This window comes from Sebastes fasciatus, chromosome 4 (assembly GCF_043250625.1).
Source record: "Sebastes fasciatus isolate fSebFas1 chromosome 4, fSebFas1.pri, whole genome shotgun sequence".
NCBI lineage: Eukaryota > Metazoa > Chordata > Actinopteri > Perciformes > Sebastidae > Sebastes > Sebastes fasciatus.
In genome coordinates, this window is record NC_133798.1 from 8125038 (window position 1) to 8146466 (window position 21429).

At 43.4% G+C, this 21429-nt stretch overlaps 1 protein-coding gene across 6 annotated transcripts in view; it reads left to right on the forward strand.

The window, feature by feature from the left end:
• srgap1a (SLIT-ROBO Rho GTPase activating protein 1a) overlaps window positions 1–21429 on the forward strand; it is a 102833-nt gene that overhangs the window by 64850 nt on the left and 16554 nt on the right. For 4 of the 6 annotated variants that reach the window (XM_074631789.1, XM_074631792.1, XM_074631793.1 and 1 more), the window contains exons 9-18: window positions 4448–4645; window positions 5207–5291; window positions 7411–7438; window positions 8868–8973; window positions 11938–11998; window positions 12765–12842; window positions 12979–13113; window positions 15863–15968; window positions 16601–16825; window positions 18416–18495. In XM_074631789.1, the coding sequence (XP_074487890.1) occupies window positions 4448–4645; window positions 5207–5291; window positions 7411–7438; window positions 8868–8973; window positions 11938–11998; window positions 12765–12842; window positions 12979–13113; window positions 15863–15968; window positions 16601–16825; window positions 18416–18495 (1102 nt within the window). Of the gene's footprint in view, window positions 1–4447; window positions 4646–5206; window positions 5292–7410; window positions 7439–8867; window positions 8974–9607; window positions 9642–11937; window positions 11999–12764; window positions 12843–12978; window positions 13114–15862; window positions 15969–16600; window positions 16826–18415; window positions 18496–21429 lie in introns of all 6 variants that reach the window. The other 2 variants (XM_074631791.1, XM_074631790.1) reach the window with 1 other exon arrangement.

Genomic DNA, 21429 nt, shown 5'->3' on the forward strand with positions numbered 1-21429 from the left:
AATTGAACAAATATTCTGATGAACTAATAATGGAGATAATCCCTAGTTGCAGCCATTTTAAGTATCATTCAGACTCAGTGTGTTCGTTGCTGTGCATCAGGGCTGGTCAGGGTCCTGCTGGTGTCATCACAGTTCACACTGCCTGCAGTATGTACAGTATCTCTGCAACTGGGCACATGCACCCCTGTGATTGTGTGTTTGTGTGCGTGTGAGTGAGGGTATGATGACAAGCCCCGGTTGCTTCATGTCCTTGTCCGCCTGCCTCGCTGAAGCGGATGTCCTGGTGGGTCAGAATTGGAGGGCGCTGCTGCCTTGCGTTAGGATCACCAGATGGCCTCTCTTCCCGGGCACAGCGTGCCAGATACATCCTTGAAAAATGAACTTTCAAAGCGCCGTGTGACGACCTGCAAGCACGACTGTCAAATGTACAAGAGAGGGGGGAAAAAAAGAGTCCGTCTTTATCCGGCCAGGAAAGGCTGCAGGGCAGCGCTTAATAGAAGTGCAGCTGTTTCCTCAAACCTCTTTGAATCCCGTAAAACAGTGAAAGAAAACATTGCTGAATAATTTACTGTGCTTCGGTGGTGGGTGGGGGTGCGACGCCAACGTGGGCAGAAAACTCTGGATCTCTGGATTACTTAAAGGGTTGGGGTTAGCATAGCCCTGCTGGGTGCCTCACTGCAGAAATCGCATTTGAAAAATATTCATTAAAAAAAGTCCGCTCTCCGAGGAGGACGGTGTTCAATTCAGCTCGTCAGTCAGTCAGCGTGGTTCATCTCGTTTTCAGATTTAATAATCTGGCCATTTAGATCTAATTTGCCTCCGTATGAACCAGAGCGCACACGGGCTGTTTTCCTCTCTTTCGTATTCTCAAGACGTTTCACACTAAACTCTGGTAATCTAATGCCATCTCCTTTGCAGGGAGTGTTTGTTTTCCTCAGATAAATCTCAGGGAGGCGCATCAAAGCTTGTGTGTCTGTGTGTGTGTGGTGAGTGGGATGATCAGCAGATTGCACACTTACTACACAGTCTGTTGAAACCTAATGGACAGCAGTCTGCCTTTTTGAGCTGTGATGATAGATGTTGTAATAACTGTCAGTGATGTTGTACTGCTGCCCTGCAGAATGACATCGACTTTAAAGTGAATGGAATTATTTTGGATTTTGACAGCGTGGAAGTTGTTTTCAGCCCAGAGAATGATGACTGTAAATAAGCCAGCAACGTAGGAAACACACGAGTCATGGTTCTTTATTGTAAATAAACAAACCTAATTCGATCCAGGGAACTTTTCTCCAGGTCCGTTGTGTGGCTCCAGGGACTAATGGATATGTCCACCAGGTCTCTCTAAGAACTCCGTTGTAATTGAGCCCAGCAGTGAACACTGGTAACTATTCGTCTGCTGAATAATGGATAAACTCAACAGCTTTTTCACTGGGAGCGATTCTCTCGCATGCATGGGTCCTGTCTTCATGATGACAGCTGGGCCTCTCGCCTCCACGGGGTCAGCCGGGCCGAGGCTGCCAGGGACACATCGAAAGAGAGGCCCATCACACTCAGAGCGTGTAACTAATGACTATGTCGTAGTAAGTTACCTATTTCAGGCACCTAACTACAGTGCATACATGTAAAGTGATAGATTTCTGTATTTCTTCACTGTCTATTGAAGGCAGCGGGTTACTTTTTCATTTTCGTGCCGAAAATCGCTCCTCCTTTCATCATCAAATGATAATCCCCAACTGTTGACAGGATGATGTTTTTGCAAAGTTTTACGATCGCAGAAAACCCTTATTTCCTTTTCCTACATTGTCATTAGCCGTGTTCAAACCTGCAGTATGTTTTTGCTTCACGATGGGATGGATGACGCTCTTAACTACATCCACATTGTGTTGCCCAAGCATGTGTGTCAATGCTGTAATCCATCAGTGTAACACATGAAAGAGACGAAGTCCACCTTGCCTTTCAGGTGTGTTTTGTTCCCTTTGCTGAAGGCCAAATGAGTCACAGGTCAAGCTGCTTAAAAAAAACGAGCTAATGCACTGTTGTCTCTGTGTGTATACCAGTTACAGGAGGAATCCACCTTGTTCTTTCATTAGCACTGAGGTCAGACTCACTGAATAACTGAGAAACAGGGTCACTACCTTTGAGTGGGGGTCCTCCTCCTGACCATTAGGAATAATTAGGAGGACTTCCAGCTGCGTCTCACTGTGGGCGGCGTTGACCTGTGGTGCACACGCACAATTAAGCTGCCTCATAGCACGTCTATCTTCCCCGGTGTTGAATAGAGCATTTTGGAGCATTTTGCTGAATTTCTCCTTAGAGGTGGTTGTTGGTGTTTCTGCATCAGCATGGCCTCTTTCCTTCTGCAGCTTTTCCACATCAGTGATTCAAGCTCACATGCCTGACAGTCTCTAGACTCTTCCTCCTTGTCTGTTCGTCTCCTTTTATCTTCTTCTCCCTCTCTACCTATTGCTACGTCTCCTCATTCTGCAATCGTCCTTAGCCTATATGGCCCTATACTTATATTATTTTAGTGAATTCATAGACCAAACTGGGTTAGTCAATGAATTTGAAGGGTTAAACATCAGGCAGAGTGGTCACTGTGTTGACCCTTGACTGACCCCTGGCTTTAATATGTCTTTCCACAACGTCATAGATCTTACGTGAAATTGCAGTAAATGAAGGCAATGTGTAATCCTCACAGTCGGGCCATTTTGATTTATAATTGGACCTTTTTTATGTAGATCACCATCATAGCATTGAGAATGAGGGCCGGACTTTGGACTGAAATAACAGCAATCTTGAGAATAAAGTTGCATTTAATGACTTTTTTGGCCTCTAGGGATGAGAGTGTCAGTTTGTCAGTCCACCACTTTGGTCCAGACTGAAATATCTCAATAATTGAATGGATTGCCATGGAATTTGGTGCAGACGTTCATGATCAGGTTATACCTAATCAGGTTGCAATTTTAATTTGTTCAAGATATTTCTGGTATTTAGCCATCAACCAAAGGGTTGATGGCTAAATAAATATCTGCAAAACTAATGACATCCTCATCAGGCTCAGGCTCAGCTATACGTTTTAGTGCTAATTACCAAATGTTAGCATGCTAACTTGCTACACTAGGATGTTGAACATGTGTGTAACATTATACATGCTAAATATCAGCATGTTAGCATTTTCAGTATCACTGTGAGCTTGTTGGCAAGCTGATGTTAGCATTTAGCTCAAAGTAGCACTATGCTTTAAGGAACAGTGTAACATTTAGGGGGATCTGTTGGGAGAAATAGAATATAATAATCATACCTATGTTTTATATAATCACCTGAAAATAAGAATCGTGGTGTTTTTGTCACCTTAGAATGAGACGTTTATATCTCCATAGGGAGTGGGTCCTGTCCACTCGGCCGTCCGCCATGTTTCTACAGTAGCCCAACAGACATACCAAACACTGGCTCTAGATAGGGCCATTCGCGTTTTCACATTTTCGTGTCAGCCACCCTAGTTCTCCTACATCCTTGCCACACGGGAGAAGCTTAAGTTGGTTGCAATCTGCAACCTCATCGCTAGATGTTGCCAGATCCTACACACTGCACCTTTAAGTGAAGCCTCACAGAGCTGCTAGCACGGCTGTGGACTGTTGTTTTTTGAGAAAATTCTCAATTTTTTCAGAAAATTACTTTTTTTGTTGTAAAAAGTAGAATTTAATTATCATAATACTTTTATTATGGATCAAATTATGACCTTATTCTTATAGCTTTATAATTTTTTCTCTCCAAATATTAGGACTTTTTTTATTGAAGTCTCAGTTGTACCTAACAGGGGGCCTAATACTCCATTGTACCATCACTGTGTACAGCTAATTCTTTATTCATAGTCTGCAGAATCGATGCTCAGGTCTCTTTAACTTTAATGGAGCTATTACAAGCTCATTTGCCCTCCCGTTTGTCTGCCACATGCTCCGTCATCTTATGTCATCATATACTGTACACACATTCATGGCAGCACTTGCACCGCCCGAACATTTTTCGCAGTAAGTGGTGGGGCACGCTCGGCAAAGTCGTGACGTTTACAAGCTCCGGCAGAAGCACTCCTGTTGACAGGATAGAGGCGGTTATGGAAAAGCCTGCGACTGAATGCACCATCTCCAGCAGACGCTGTCCACCTCTGGCCCCTCTGAGTGCATGCAAATTGATTGCTTTGGCTTGGAGTCATGTTCAGGGGCGGGAGGATTTTTTTAAAACTTGCGTCTTGTCAGAAAACACCTGAATTTTTCAGAGTGTCTTGAGATAGCAAGAGAGGTTTTTAGGGAGTGTGATGATACAAGCCGCTAGGTATGCTGTGATGGTAACATCGTGATGGTGAAGAGATGACATCTAGCTTTTAAGCTGGCTGGTTTTTGCAGTTCTTTAACGCTTCTTCATCTTCCCCCTCCATCCCTTGTGTCTCCAGATCAAAAAGACGTCGGAGGCCACCCTGACCACCATCCAGGACATGGTGACCATCGAAGACTACGACGTGTCCGAGTGCTTCCACCACAGCCGATCCACTGAGTCGGTCAAGTCCACTGTGTCGGAGACTTACCTCAGCAAGCCCAGCATCGCCAAGAGGAGGGCCAACCAGCAGGAGACAGAGCAGTTCTACTTCATGGTGAGTGTGTGGTTTAAGAGAAGAGGACACTGGTGGATACGAGAGAGCAAATACAAAGGGAAAAGACTTCAGAGATGTCTTTTTACTTCTGTATGAAAATATAAGTAAATCTCTCTTATAGACTCTCTCTGAAGCCTTGGTTAGCTTTCTATACTTAGATGTTTTAAAAAGTGAAAATGCATGATTTCTCTTGTCTGATCATAGATTTAATATCTGATCCAAAATTGTGTCAAATGAATCTGAGAATATGAACTTTTTATCTGGACTTTAAAAAGCTTAATCTGTGCATGTAAATGATGTTGGACTGAATCTCATGCAACAAGCTCTTTTAGAAATCTGTGATCAACTAGCGGAGGGGTAGCTCTCCCAAAATATTCCCATGTTGTAAGGCTAACTGCTATCGTGTTCCAGTCTGGAGATGGACATGCTCTGATAAAGGCTTTAAAAAGACTCCCAGCGTGTCCTTTGCCCTTGGCTTTCTTATCGTAGATTGCTGTCTTAAGAGCGGCTGCTCTGGCTGGCACTCAGGGCCGCCGTGTAATTACTCTCAATTCTCCACAGAAATTCCGGGAGTTTCTGGAGGGCAGTAATCTCATCTCCAAACTGCAGGCCAAACATGACTTGCTGAAGAGGACACTTGGTGAAGGTACGGTCACGATCCCTTTACTTTTAATACTCTTTTACTCTTATAGCTCCCACGGTACTGAACCTCTCAAGGTCAAATCCACTTCCACTTTAGTTTGTGCGTCGCCCTAATGTGTGTCCAAACAGCCAACTTAACTAATAATTAGTTATTGATTTCCTTCTTTTTTATTTTCTGCAGTTTAAAGCTCTTTGCATACCAAGTCTGTATTTTTCGTATGCATTTTTTTTAATCCGTCATCCCTAGGGCTGACCCAAATGCTTCGAACTTTTGACGGTTGCCATGGTATTCAACATCCAAACCAGTATCCGAATGCTTCGTTTTTAAATAAATATGTAATAATAATGTATAAACAGCCCTAGTCCATCCATCCATCTTCAACCGCTTATCCGGGATCGGGTCGCGGGGGCAACAGCTCCAGCAGGGGACCCCAAACTTCCCTTTCCCGGGCCACATTAACCAGCTCTGACTGGGGGATCCCGAGGCGTTCCCAGGCCAGAGTAGAGATATAATCTCTCCACCTAGTCCTGGGTCTTCCCCGTGGTCTCCTCCCAGCTGGTCGTGCCTGGAACACCTCCCAAGGGAGGCGCCCAGGAGGCATCCGTGCTAGATGCCCGAACCACCTCAACTGGCTCCTTTCGACAGCCCTAGTCATCCCGTAAAAAACCCTTTCACACAGAAACCTTGCCCACTGACTTTGATGCGTTTTATTGTTCTATTTGTTGCAAAAAAAAAGACAAAACTAAGTTAATTACGTCGGTGCAACGGGATAGCGCTAGTCCCAAAAGGGGCTAATGAATGAATGACAATAGCAAGAAGCTATCGTTAAGCTGCCCAGAGCACAATCACTACTGTCTAATTTTTCCTACAGTACATCCTTTGTTTTGCGATCATCCCCAATTCCAAGCTGTCAATCGTCACAATCTACCTTTAAATTCCGCATCTCTTTATTCTTTAATTTCTTTATCATAAAGTGCTTTGTGCTGGGAGATGAAGTGAATCAGTTTATCAGATGCCATTTTGGATGATGACGTTTGCACAGCCGGTGGCTCTGAAAGGTCAAACAACCCTCTGTTGCCTTTCAACGGATGCGGAAAAAACGCAGAAAATCAAACCTGTTCCGAAAACTTTAATGACAGACAAAAGTTTCGGAGTTGGTGTTTAAACGTGATTGACACAACGTGAGGTCGTATTTATTTTTTAAACGTGGCAACAATATGGACTTGGTGTGCAAAGGCAAATTTCAGCCTTTTTCGTGGCAAATTTCCCCACTGTTTGCCTGCTTTTTCCACTACTCAAAGCTCCTAGATGGTAATCTGGGTTTTAGCCAGGCGAGCCAGAGCTGAGGGAGGTTGTGAACTGGTATTATCCGTCTTAGTGATTGATTTGCTCCCAACTTAATGGACTGCCGTGCATTAGAGGGGTGGCGGTCATTACAGCGGTCTCTCCTTGGTCTTACATGGGAGGGATCTCCTCGAGGCCTCGTCTAATCTGCCGTCAACCCAGAGAGCGTCAGTCAGTCATTGTTCTAACCAGCAGTCCTGGTGGTCTCCCTCAAATTGTCCACTTAATGAGTAATGGGGCCGCTGTGCTAACGAGGACGAGAAAATCTTCCTGCTTCTCCCACACGCTCCTTAATCATAGTGTTGTCAATGAGCTGGAGTACAGTATGAGTCACTCAGACACACAGACGGGTCAGATCCTGTTCACGGGAACAGATGGCCACACAGACGAAACTCCTCCAAAACCATTTGGACGCTATTTTGCGCTTAATCTTACTTCGCCTGTCCAAACTTGTAGCTCGGTGTATATTTCTGTAATGATTGGTGTGTCTGCGTGCCTACGTCATCTGTAAACTGTGTGCCTTGTGAATGTTTGTTTTTACTCTAATTGTAATGTAGCTAAAGTGTTGCCAGTTTAAGTCTGTGTGTGTGTGCGTAGGTGTGTGTATGGGTTTTGACTGCGCTGCTCAAGAGGCCAGCGGTTGCGGACAGATGGCAGGCTTCAAATGCTTCACCGGCCGTATGCAAAATGCACCGCAGGGACCTCAGAGACAGGTCCTGGCATGTCCACACATCTAACTTCCCCTCACATCTCTTCTCTTTTCTCTCTTCACCCGCAGGCCACCGAGCTGACTACATGACCACAAGGTAAAGTACACACACATGCTTCAGGACCTGTGCATATTCAAGACACACATCCAGTGCACTTTCCTTTCAACAGCGACAGAGACATTCGTGATGCAGCTCATCACGCCTCAGGAAATTCTCATGTGACCGTGAAATCAGAGGAGTTCGTAGTTAGACTCAGAAACTAAAACCCGGAAAGCACTGGGCAGATGTGTCGGCCTCCAAGTTTTTTAAGCCCCACCTGGTGCTTCGCATTCCCAAACGTACGATATGTCAGGCCTGTAAAGAGAATAAGAGTTGCTAAAGTAGAGGATTTTTATCCTAAGAAAGGAGGAAAAGAGATGTTTTTCTTCAGAAAAGAAAAGAGTGAATAGGAACAGATGGGTCGGTTGAATCTAACTTTTGCATTTTTAAAAACATCATATTGCGCTGCATATTTCACTCACATTTGATTTTTATTAACAAAAATGTAACACCATATTTTCAGTTCTTCATGAGGAGTGTAAACTAAACAGCCATGGAGCATATAGTGAATGGTCAGTCAGCAACTATTTAGATAGTTGAATTCATCATTTAGGTAATTTTTCAAGCAAAAATACTAAAAAAGATCTCCATCTTCTTCTCCATTGTGACGATTTGTTGCTTTTCTTTGTTTTATATTCTTGTAAACTGAATATCTTTTAGTTTTGGACTGTTGGTCAGACAAAACAAGACATACAGAGATGTCACCTTGAGCTCTGTGAAAACTTCTGTTTGTCTGTTTTTCACTATTTTCCAACATTATATAGACAAATAAATCTATCAAGAAAATGATTGACAGATTTAATCGATGATGGAAATAATTGATATTGCAGCCCTTCTCTTGAGTAGAGATTAACACCAGTATTTGTAAAGTAAAATGGCAGTAAAGTAAGTACCTGGGTGTTGGTATGCCTAATGACACAGTTGTATTCATATTGCAAAGATTTATCTTTTGTGATGATCAGATATTTAAAACACCTTCAGGCTTTTCCAGCAGAATAATTCTGTCACTATGATTGAGCAACAGAAGGGAACATACCCCGGACTCTTTTAATCTCAGTCCTACAGGTCACAAGAAGCCAAATTGCATCACACACACCAACTAAAAGAGGCAATCCCCCTCAGGGTCTGTGTCATGAGGTAGATGCTGACACATACGATGCTCCCAGCGGGGCTGATATTTCACTGTCTTGTGATATCGTGTGGAGAAAGAAAAGACAGGATTATAAAAGAAAAAGTTCAATCACAGGGTTTTCAGCACAGTCTGAAAATACCCTCATTCACCCGTCCATCATCTTGAGTCGGAAGGGTTTTAAAGATTAGTCAGCCTCAAGTTCAGTTCAAGTTTTTGAAGGACATCAAGGTTATTGGAGAATAGATAAACCGCTCTGCATTGTTTGCTTATTCTAATGTATTCTTTGTATTCTAGACATCCCAACGGGGCATTCAGAACCCTCGGCGGCACCCGGCGGGCTAGACCCCGCTCTGTTTTTAATGTTAGGTTATTTAATGGCAATTTGGAGTCATTTATCAAGGTACTGATCACTAGTCTGCCCGCCTGACATCGCTCCTCCTCCTATCTATTTCCTGTCTTGCTCTGGCTCTCTGGCCATTTTGGTGGGTTCCCCCAAAGCACTTTAGCTTTGATTTATCTTTTACCAACAAACAACATGGATTGTGGAAACCTTCCTCATGACTCAGTGAGCTCTGGCGGTGTGAGATGTAAGGGTGGCTCTGATAGATTTGGAGGGCCGCAGGAGGAGAGGAGCGGCAGTCGGAGGGATAAATGTTTGTCTCCGTCAGCTCCCCTGACTCACTGCTGACCTGGCATCACTGAGCCGCTCTGGCAGAGATATCCTCTCCTCCTCCTCCTCCAGAGCGAGAGCAGAGGCCAGTGAAAGCAGCAGGATAAATGGCAGTCAGGGAGCGGATGCCAGACTGATAAGGTATGCTGCTGCCTCCCTCCTCCGGCCTCTCCACTGGTGGCCGTGTCCGGTCCCGCCTGGTCCGGTCCACTTCCCATTGTTTCCTTTTGGGTTTGATTCCAGCACAGAGTGGAATGAGGGTGCACTCTTAGTAAAAGCTTTGGTGGGCAGCTGCTGTGGTTCCTAATCTGGGTCTTGCTTTTCTCTCTCTCTCTTTCTGTTTCTCTGCGACACGTCTCTGTAGCCGCGGACGACGGAACTCACATGCTCGACATCAGGTAGACACCTTGAAGCATCTTGGGGGGCCCATGCTGCTTGCCTGCGCTCATTTCCTTCATCTGTCCTGCCCCTAACAACATTTTCACCACATATCGTGTTTGTCTATATCTTGTATTCGTTGCCTGACTTCTGTGAGTCGACTGAGACAGACTGAGTTGAAGGTTTCCCTCTTAAACACAGACGTTGCAGCAAATTGTATCTTTAGTTTCAATTGTATTTCCCGGCATGAACCACTTCCAACTTTGAAAATTGCTATTGAATTTATGTGATATAAAGCAGTCATCCCCAGTCTCACATATCCAAAGAGATAGTATTACATAATCCTGCTGCACCAGACCTGTGCCTCAAACCTCACGGCTCCACTCCAACGATAGATAGTCGATTTTTGGCATGGTCGCTGTGTTTTGGGCCGTGCGTGTACCCCTGGGGACTGTAAACAGATCCACTGTATCATTAAAAGCATGTACTGAGTCCCTGTCCAGCACTGAGCCGCGGGAGCAGCTGGCACCGAGGCAGAACAAGAGTGCCGTCCACGTTTTAAGTGCGTGAGAGGAATGTGTTTTCTCTGAAGGAGACAGCGCTGCTCCTCTCATCTCCGCCACTCCTGCCCCGAGCTCCCATACTGAGTGTGTGGCTCTTTAGATAAGCGCTCCTTAATTTAAACACAGGGTGCACTTGATTGCGAGCAAAACAAGATATAAAGTATATTTAGCAACACTGGAGGCCAATTGAAATGTGTTGGACAAGAGATTCGTACATGCTTGTTATTGTAGGGTAATGATTTTTTGGTATCTTTTCTATGGCTGTCAATCAATTCAAATATTTAATCCCATGATTGTTGCAAATTAATCACAAATTATTTATCTGGTCAAAAGTATTTAACACTCTTATTAACATGAAAATCAATTAACAACACAAAACTATGACAAAATGATGTCCAGAAACCAGAAAACCAGAAAAATATGCTCAAACATGGCAAACTGCAGCCCAACAGGCAACAACAGCTGTCAGTGTGTCAGTGTGCTGACTTGACTATGACTTGCCCCAAACTGTATGTGATTATCATAAAGTGAGCATGTCTATAAAGGGGAGACTCGTGGATACCCAGATAACCCATTTTGATTTACATATCTTGGGGTCAGAGGTGAAGGGACCCCTTTGAAAATGGCCATGCCAGTTTTTCCTCGCCAAATTTAGCTTAAATTTGGAGCGTTATTTAACCTCCTTAGCAACATGCTAGTATGACACGGTTGATACCAATAGATTCCTGAGGTTGTATAGTTTCATATGATGCCAGGATCTTCACTCTAGCTTTAAAACTAACTGAGCCCACCACAACCTAAAAATCGCCAGTTGCGTTAAAGAAATTAATGACGTTAAAACAAATATGCGTTAACACATTATTATCGAGTTAACATTGACAGCTCTAATATTTTCTGATATTTCACGATCAGTGAGTTATTATGGGAGACTGGGCATGAAGAAATAGCTGGTGAAGTCAACTCAGTCTGTGTCGGTAAGCTCTCAAAAAGGTAACCCTCTCTTTGGATCTAAACCTGCCAACTTCACTTACACTGGGTGTGCATGTTTACATACTTTTAACATCACGTTAACCAGTTTCTGTTAGAGCCCAACCGATACGTTTTTAAAGTGGAACACCACCTAAATTCAGAATTCCAGTACGTTATTTCCATGGGAAAGATTTTCAGATTTAGAATTTGTGAACACGCGTTCCTCTCTCTCAAAGCCAGAAACCAGAGAGGTAAGTCTCAAACTTGTGATGTCATAAGTAAGTCCAGAGATGCTCCATAGACAATGAATGGGACACTGACTTTATTTTTTATACCCAAATTAGTTTTATTCTTTTGTAGTGTTGTCAGTTGCGATACAGAAAATGTTCCCATATACTCAGAACATTCCCCTGGGTGCTCTCAGTGTCATCTAAAACATCTCTCCTCATTCATTGTCTATGGAGCAGCTCCACACTTTATACCCTATGACATCACAAGTTTGAGATTTAGCGCTCTAGTTTTTGGATTTGGGAGAGAGTTGTTCATGTTTACTAATCCTTTTAGACTGTCTTAGACCATAGGAATAATATGTATGAATTTTTAAAATAAGCGTAGTTCCCTTTTTAAAAAAGCAATATATTGCATTCGATTTTTATATTCTCAATTGTTAGTATTGAAAGCATTCTCCAAATTCCAGTATCTGTCAGGCTCTAGCTCTTGTACATGTAACACTGACGGCAAATTATACATGATTCTGACATTTTTGTTTACTTTGCCTTCAAAGGACTCTGGACAAGCTATCCCCCGTGTGGTCGAAAGCTGTATTCGCTGCATAAATTTGTATGGTGAGTTGGTTGTTGTTGTCTTCAGTTATGCAATCATAACTGGACGACTGTATTTCTATTTTCGTTGATGAATTCTTCTCATAAACCAACTGCAACCTGCTTCATTTCCATGTCTTATCTGGCTTTGGTGAAAAGTGACACTTCAAGTGATATCCATCCAGGCATTAATTGTTTTGGGTGTGTACATAGTTTGTCATGTTGGGGTTTCACTGTGTTCAGTCATGGGAAAATGCAGATTCCATCCTGTTTACAGCGGTGCAGCCTTTTTACACCCAGCTTCCCAAACATACCGTGAGACAGACAGCTTAGCCTGGCACGATGATGAGTTACAATATCGGTTTTAAACCAGATTGAAAAAGACACTCTGAAAGAATGTAAACTCGTAAACATTTTAAGATGTGACAGTAGTGAGATTTTGTGGTTTACATTCTATCCAGCAGCCAACTGATGACGTTCAATTCTAAGAGAGACAAAAAGCAGACCAATCATGCTTCCTCCTGACCCTTGGCCTCTCCCCTTATTAAGTCCTAATCCCAGCTGGAAGACACTTTAGTAAAGCTTGATTGCGGCCTCCCCGACTCATTAATTATCTTTAATTAGAAAAGTGAAGGGGCTTAACGAACAGGATGTGCCTTTTAGGTCCAACTAAAGTAGGCTTTATTTGCTGAGTGAGGGAGTTTCTTCCTGTGAGTGGACTCATGAGCATGTGGAGTGTGTCTGTCCTTTACCCTCTGTTTCTCCTTCCTTACCGTCTGTCTCTGCGCAGGCCTCCAACATCAAGGAATATTTCGCGTATCTGGATCCCAGCTGGAAGTCAATGACATCAAGAACTCGTTCGAAAGAGGTGCGTGATGACTAATTATCACACATTATATTGACCACATTTTGCCAGTGGGCTTTTAGAGTTGTTATGTCACATAAATCATGTGCATTTTTAATTAAGGATGTCCTGCTGACCTGCTCACTTGTCTGTGTCTTAGGAAACGACCCCCTGACGGACGATGAGAACGGTCATGACATCAATTCGGTGGCTGGCGTTCTCAAACTGTACTTCCGTGGCCTGGAGAACCCTCTTTTCCCCAAAGAGAGGTTCAACGATCTGCTGTCATGCATCAGTAAGAACACATTTCTGCTTAGTATCAGTCGTTTTATTCTGAGTGCATCTCTTTGTTGTCGATCTTGGCATAACAACTCCATGTTATTACACTGTTGTTCTGTCTCACTCAGATGGAATTTTGATCCTCACGTCTTTTTACGCGTGTCAAATTAACTCATAGTTTACAGCACATATGAAAATACATTTCCCTAAACTGTTTTTAGGAGCCCAATTTTAACTATCGTCCTTTAAAGGTCACCTATTATGCAAAATGCACTTTTCCATGTCTTTTAAACACACTCCCTTATACAATGTTTAACTTACTCTGGTCTTAGAAACTTTGAAAAAAACATTTATAAAATTGTAACTAAGTAAAATTTCACTTTTAATAATCAACATAAAACTTAAGTTAGTACCCACAAACTCCTGTCTACAAGCTGTAAACCTACAAGTATAGGACTACAGTTTGCTATGGGCAGGAATATACAGTCTCTAGTTGTTCATATTGAAATGTCTGATAATTCTAGCATCGTGAATGCTTGCTAATGCTTCTCCTGGATAGTTTTAATTATGTGGTTGAAGCACTATTTCACTCACTGAAAGCCCTTTCAGACACAACGGCACCACTGCGCTCTGAACCCCCATTATTTCATGTAGCTACGGCTTTTCGTTACGTCGAGCAAAGCCCTACTTTGGGCGCTGCACCCTGTGATGTGCGCTGAACCCAGCGGCGAGCGCAGTTCAAACGTGAGCTCAAACTGCGCTGTATTGCGAGCATAGACTGCTCTCTTACGCTGGTAAACGACATTTGGTGTAGCTCTATTGTCGTCTGGGTGTAAACAGTAGGGCAGAGAAGTGCAAGGAATGGGTTAAGTGTGAAAATTTGACATAAATCGGGAGAAATACGGGACAATTTTGACCCCGGGAAGAAACTGGGAGAGGGCGATGAAAAACGATAGTCTCCCGGGAAAATCAGGAGGGTTGGCAAGTAGGTCTATAGTAATATTAGTAATTAGTTAGCATCATTAGCATCATTCACACAGTGTGTATTCCCCATCAAATACAGTCCTCAGATGAAACGGTATAATTAATCGTCTGCAGTGTTTTGTCAGCAGAATGGCTCTGACTTCTCCTCGTCTCTGACACTTTGTGTTGACACTACTCTGTGGTATTTGGTCGAGTACTGAGAAGGATATTATCTGTCCGTAAGTGGCACAAAGCTGGCCACGCTTACAGGATCGCGGTGGAATGTTAAATGTCCGCAGTAACTGAGCGGCGTTTGACTGCAGAGCTGAATCTACACCGAGGTCCTCATAAGAAAAGTCACATTGTCTTTTTGCTGTGAGTCAGTTCGCACAGATCAGTCAGCTCTTTGTGTGGCTTTTTCCTGATCTTTTAAGTCATTACATAGGGGGGCTTTAGGCTCCGTTAAAGAACAATTGAACATACACAGAGTCACATGGGCACAACGTGTGCTGTAATGCCTCGTGCAGCTTTGTGTGTGTGCCATGTGTATGTGTGTTTTTATGTTCGTGCAGGCTTTTGTGTACTCGTGAGTGTGCGAAGTGTGTCTGTGTGTGTTTCCTGGGTGTACTTTTACACATTTGTGCAGGATGAGTGATGGGGATTCCCTGTTTACATTCCCCAGCTCAACATGCCAGTGATTGCAGTGTGGGCTGAACGCCCAGCAGCCTCCATATTAAAAACCCTCTGCTTATTCCATATGGAGCAGCTCAGACCGGCTACAAGATCACTTTTCCATTTAACTGCTCTCAGTTGACTGTGTGTTTTTTTCCACCACAGCGGGCGTACTGCAGCAAACTGCTATCTTTCATTTGGGAGTTTGCAGCAGGGATGTTTCGTGCGGGTGTTTTCACATGTGTGTTTGTAGGTGATGTATAAATAGTAGCTTCTGAAGTGCTCAGGAGCCTTGCAGAAACCTAGTTAGGAATTCATGAAAAATGAAATACATCACAAGTATCCCGGAAGCCCAAATCCCAGATGGCACAAAGTGGCTGGAGGGTGACAGGGCTATTTTTAGCAGCCAGCAGAGCCCCCAGCTCAGCCAAATAAAATAGGCTGCTTCAAGTGCCACGGCGGAACAAATGAGATAGTAATGAAAGACACAAAGGTCGGCAGTCTAGCATGTTAAATGCTTTGTTTTGGTTTAAAGTTATGATAATGTTCCTGCGATTAATGTGTTGAGAAAAAGTTCTTTTGTTGGTAATATATCTGTATTTCTGCAAGAAGAGGAGTGAGAGTGAAAGAGGACTGGACAAAATGGTTTTAGAGAGATGCTGTTTTCATTTAGAGCAGGAAAAACTATTTAATGTCCTCGTCATCAGGCGATAACGAAGATTGCTGACTTCCTTCTCTTCCTCTTCCTCTTCCTCTTCGGTGTCAGCAGTGTAACACAGGCTGAGGTGAAGGTCACCGCCACAGAGTTGATACATTTCCAATGGCCTCTACACACACACACATTTTACACATCACTGCATTAGTACATGTTTGCAGGTCCTCCAGAGACTTACAGTAATTCTGATACGTAATTGGCTCAGCTTCAATGTGCTCTTAAATTTCTATGCTGGGATGTGGTGTGGTGATAATCAATATGTGGACATCATCAGGTAGATGAGGTGGTGCAGCAGAGGTGAATGGACGGAAACAAAGCAGTCTTTATTAATTTAATTTTCTTCTTGTATTATAACATTTTACTGCACTAACATCATACCCTCTCTATTCTTTCTTTTTTTTTTTTGCTGCTCTAGGAATAGAGAACCTGTATGAGAGAGCGCTGTACATCCGTAAGATCCTCCTGACCATTCCCAGATCAGTCCTCATCGTCATGCGCTACCTCTTCGCCTTCCTCAACCAGTAAGTTTATAGACAAGATAGTAAATCCACCTTGTATTTAACTTCTTAAGGGTTGCCCCCTCAGAGCAGTTAAGAGCAACCACTGCTGTCAGTCATGATTTGATCTGAAATACTGATGCCAGTGCAATATCGGTCAGCCTTAAAGGGTAATTTTGGTATTTTTCCAACCTCTATTTTCCCATGTTTTTGCGTCTAACTGACTAATAGCAACAACAGTTTCTGAAATTGGTCCAGCATAGAGGGAGAGCGCTGTAGACGGCAGCTGCTCGGAGGCTGCAATATGGTGCTATCGGGGCAAGCTGGCACCGTCATTTACGTCACTTTATGTAAAGAGTCTTGTTCTGAAATCACGCAAGGTGACGTGTTGCCGGAAGACAACGGTGGAATAGTGGAATACATCCATGGTGGAAACACGAGTGCCGCTACATTGACGCTGCTTAGGCTGCCGGTTGCAGCGTTATACCTCCATGCTGGACCAGTTCAAAAAACTGTTGTCTCCATTAGGCACTTAGACAGAAAAGCACAGAAAATAGGGTCCAGGTTGAAAAATACAGAAGTTACACTTTAACATGGTCTCCTTGTTTACATCTCTCCTTTCCTACCTCCTTCCATCCACCCCCTCCTCTCTCCAGCCTGTCCCAGTACAGTGACGAGAACATGATGGACCCGTACAACCTGGCCATATGCTTCGGCCCCACGCTCATGCCCACACCGGACAGCCTTGACCAGGTCTCCTGCCAGGCCCACGTCAACGAGATCATCAAGACCATCATCATCCACCACGAGACCATCTTTCCTGACGCCAAAGAACTGGATGGGCCCAACTATGAGAAGTGTATGGCTGGAGGAGACTATTGGTGAGGAATGATGCATTTAGCTGCTATTCATTGATTCATTATCCAAACGGGACATAATTCTTCAGGTTCAGTTTATTGTTCACAAGACTTGAATCAATCGCAAATCAACTTTTGATCTTTGAGCTACAAGACACGCACTGTCTGGCTGCTAAGCCGCCCTGTCACTGTTGTCTGAAGGTCAAGATGTAGGTTATCCAGGATTAAAAAAGGAAAGATGGAAAGCATTCTGATGAGATCATCTCATGCAGCTGCACAGATTTCCTGAACGACATGCAGAGAGTCGGACAGACGCCGGTGGTTTCCTTTTTTTTTCTCTCTCTTACCATGAATGGAACAGAGGCACGCAGCCAAACCTCCTTCATTAGGGACTCACTCAACATGCAGGTATGCGTGCGCTGTCAACGCTGCAGCTGTGTCAGTAGTATGTCAGTAGAGTTGATATGATTAATTATGCTCACCAATTATGCGTCTGTGGTTAAGGAACATGACAAGGTAGAGCGTGTCTCAGTGCTGACTTTACATGGTGGACTCTTTTCTAGGTGAGACAGGTTGAAACAATCACTTTAATTAGATCACGACGGGAGGAAAAAGAAAGGTCACCTGGCAGGGAAAGGATGATTAGGTGAATTGCAGCACATACTGGAGTCAAACCTGAGGCCCTTTGCCAGCTCAACATCTGCAAGCAGCATTTAGCACTTGTTTCTTCCTCTCTTTATCGGTCCCTATTCCTGCTTTTCTATGCTCCCACATCACCACAGGCTGACAGGGATTTATCCCTGGCTGAAGCTAATCACCCGTCTCAGCATGACCATGTCCCCATCCCCTCCCCCGGCAACACACATGAAGCCCCGGGGAGATTTGTTGTCTTGGCTGCCTCCCTTTCTTTCAGAATAGGAGGTGGCTGGTGACGTGCTAGCATGGGAGGAGACACTCACTTCCTGGCAGCATTAATCTGTGTGTGTGTGTGTGTGTGTGTGTGTGTGTGTGTGTGTGTGTGTGTGTGTGTGTGTGTGTGTGTGTGTGTGTGTGTGTGTGTTTGTGTTTGTGTGTGTGGCATTATCGCCAGCTCTCTCAGCACGATGCCAGAAAAAGACCATTTAGAATAAGAGGCCCAACCAAAGATAGAGGATCTAAGCCTCTCACAGAATAATGACCGCTATTTGAACTTCCTCTTGGTCTTATTAATTGTAAAAACATCTTCACTGAAATGAGATTTGACTGTTGGGATTTGAGCAAAAGTCTTATGTTTCAAACCGAATTAGGAGATAAAGTGTCTTCAAACAGCTTTCATTTCCTGAAAGAAAAAGAGGTGAGGGAAAAGATCCAGTCTGTTTTGAAACTAGAGTTGTTCCGATACCGATACCAGTATCGGAAATGTGTCCAATACTGCCCAAAATTCGGGATTGGGTATCGGCGAGTACACCTGTCTATGCACCGATCCGATACCATAACTTACTAGAAGTGCACTTGGAGAGCGCAGACCTCCGCCAAGGCAGGTTGGTATCGGAATATCTCTATTTGAAACTGACCCTTTGACCCCTGATGCTGGCTTCGCTGTGATCCTGACAGTTTGCATGTTGTCCCCCACAGTGAGAGCCCCTACAGTGAGCACGGAGCCCTGGAGGAAGTAGAAAACGAGGGAGGGACAGAGACACACACCAGCGAGGATGGTGAGTAACTATTTAAACATGTTTGTATGCATGTAGTACACAATGACACACATACTTCAGTTATATGTGTAAATTTGTCCTTTTTGCAGCATTGTTTTCCACCAAACAATATCATTCATTGAACATTACATGAATTCAATTTAACCATCACGCGCACACACACACACTCACTCATAAAGTGCAACGCTGTACTCTCCCATCAGTATGTCCATACTGAAACTTTCCCTTGTGTCCGAGGGTTCAGTCCAGCTCTCTGCGTCTCACTGCAGCTAATCCTGCCTTTCAGCTTGTTAAATGCAGTAACCTTGAAGGGCCAGGGAACTGGGCTCACAGTGATGGACGGCCATTCATATTGTAATGATTTTGCTTCTCCCTCTGGACCTCGGGACACTTCCACATCCCCCCCCCCCCTTTTTACAAATTCCAGGGTGGTCTACACCAACTGAGAATTCTTGTTTTCACAAATGTGAAACACTTCCAAAGTGTCACAGGCTCTATTCAAAACCGCCTACTGCATACTACTGACGAACGCAGTATGCAGTATAGAGTACATACTGCATATACTGCATACTGCGTTCCTCAGTAGTATACAGTATGCAACAGTTAAAGTGATTTATTTTGCAGTATGCTAGACCAGGCTTTAGCCTTTAAACCAGCTCTTACCTCTTAGCAAACTCGTACCACTATTACAATATTATCGAAGAATACAACGTTGATTTCTTTTTTGTTTATGTTATGCTTGTTTACTTTATAAGATACTGCATGGTTTAAACAATTTATTCTAACAGCTCATAGTGAAGTAACACAAACAGGATCATCAACAAGGGGAGACAGGAAATATAAAACATTGATCCAAAACATTTCCTCAAACTGCTTTTTCAGTTACAGCAACTAAACAGTGGACTGATCTCCCTCCAGATATTAGAGTAATGTTGAAAAGGGTCATGTTGTCTCAGCAGGTATCTCTCTGCCCCGTCAGAGGCAGCTCTTTCCCTCACCTCTTCCCTCGCCACTCTGCTGCTCTGTAGCCGCTCTGTGAGCGTCGCTGGCCGGCTCTCCAGCGAGCTACGCCCGCGGGCGTTTGTGGAGCTTTTCAACTCCAAAAAGGCAGATAAACACAGGTTCCCGTTAATTTAATAATGGACATTTGTGTTGTGATATTTAAACAAACTATCCGTCAACAAGGAAATAAAAGCAGTCTCTAGAGAGAGCTCCAGCCAGCTCACAGCGGGTTCTGTGAGCGTGAATGCCCGGCTGGCGAGGGAGCGACTCTGGCAGGCGTTAGCTATCTGTCACAGCAGTTTGTGGAGCTTCTAAACTCTGAAAACGGTGGAGCAAATGTTCAATTCGCCATCTAATATTGAAAAACTTTCAATATTCAAAATTTACGCAGTTGATGTCTCGCCTCAAAAATTTAAAAAAACTGAATTTAGTGATGAAATAGAGCTGTACTGTTCCAGCGCTTTGTATTGTAGGATACAGTAGGCGAGGTAGACTGGTCCGATGCATATTGAAGATTTTTTCAGATCAGTATATCATCTGGGTATTTTGGGCATATTTTTAGCATACTGCATACTACATTTTAATCCCCTTGGATTTTTTTTTTTAAGAATAGCAAATGTATGGAGTGTGTGTCAAAAGTGTGAGGTTTTAATAGCTCTCCAAATATTATACGGTCTGTGTTTTCTCTACGTTTAACTACATTTCCATGTGTCCAAGAGAAATATGAAGGAAAAAAACCCACCAGGCTCCTGTAGACACTGGAGGACACAATAGACTTCTCTCAGACATGGTGGGATACTGTGCATTTCTGTGATCATAAATGTGGTCCTCTGTTTGAGTGAAATGAATACCAGTTGGTCTGGTCCAAATCAAATAGCGAGCGAGTTAGTTGAAACCAAAATATCAGCCGGGGTCAGACATTGCTGTTAACGTCCAGGGAAAAAAAGGCAGAAAAAGACAATAAAACTTCCAGCTCATTCAAAAGTCATAAATATCCAAGACAGAGAGCTGACCAGATGTAGCGAGTGTGAGCCAAAAAGAGTCCACCTATCGTCGAGCCGAGGCTTCATATCTCACCTTAGTAACAGACTTCCCTAAACCTGTTTCCATGGTGACAGCTGCCCCAATCCTGTCTCCTTTTCACACCCAGAGAGGTTTTTTTAGGGGCTCCCCGTCACCGTTCGTCATCAGTCTCCATAGAGGGAAATCTGGTAGATCTCTTCTCATTACATCAGCTGTTAATCACTCTGCTTCCAAATTAAAGTCATCATCTGGATGTCCTTTATAAATAAAAAGGACATGTGATTACACAAGGAGACTTCTCTCTGTGAGGAATCCCACTGTAAAACACAGATGGCAGCTATCAACTCTTTGAGTAATTAATGGAGATTATGTTTTCCAGAAATCCCTTGCTACCATGGTTTTGTTCCAAAAGCTTCTTTGAGCGGACTGGGAGGATGTCCTCCCTGACATGAGTCCCTCCCTGCGGAGTCTTGAACTGTGGTCAACTTATTGTCGTCAGTTATTTTTAAATCCCCATGACCTCATTTGGATTTCAGACACAAAAGCAAACCTTTGTTTACCAGCACTTGATTCTGCAGACGGTAATAGTTATATGCAGTGTTGGAAAGTAACAAACTACTTTTACTCAAGTACTGTACTGAAGTACAATTTTGAGGTATGTGTGCTTTACTTGAGTATTTCCATTTTATGCTACTTCAGACTTTTACTCCACTACATTTCAGAGGAAAATATTGTACTTTTTACTCCACTACATGTATTTGACAGATATAGTTACTAGTTTAGAAAAAACAAATATATGATCAGTTTATAAAATACTATTTGTTAAAAATTGCACCAGTGGCTGTTCTCATTTGGCCCACAACATTTTTCATATTGTTTCATTTAAATAACTGTTTGAATCCCAAAGAG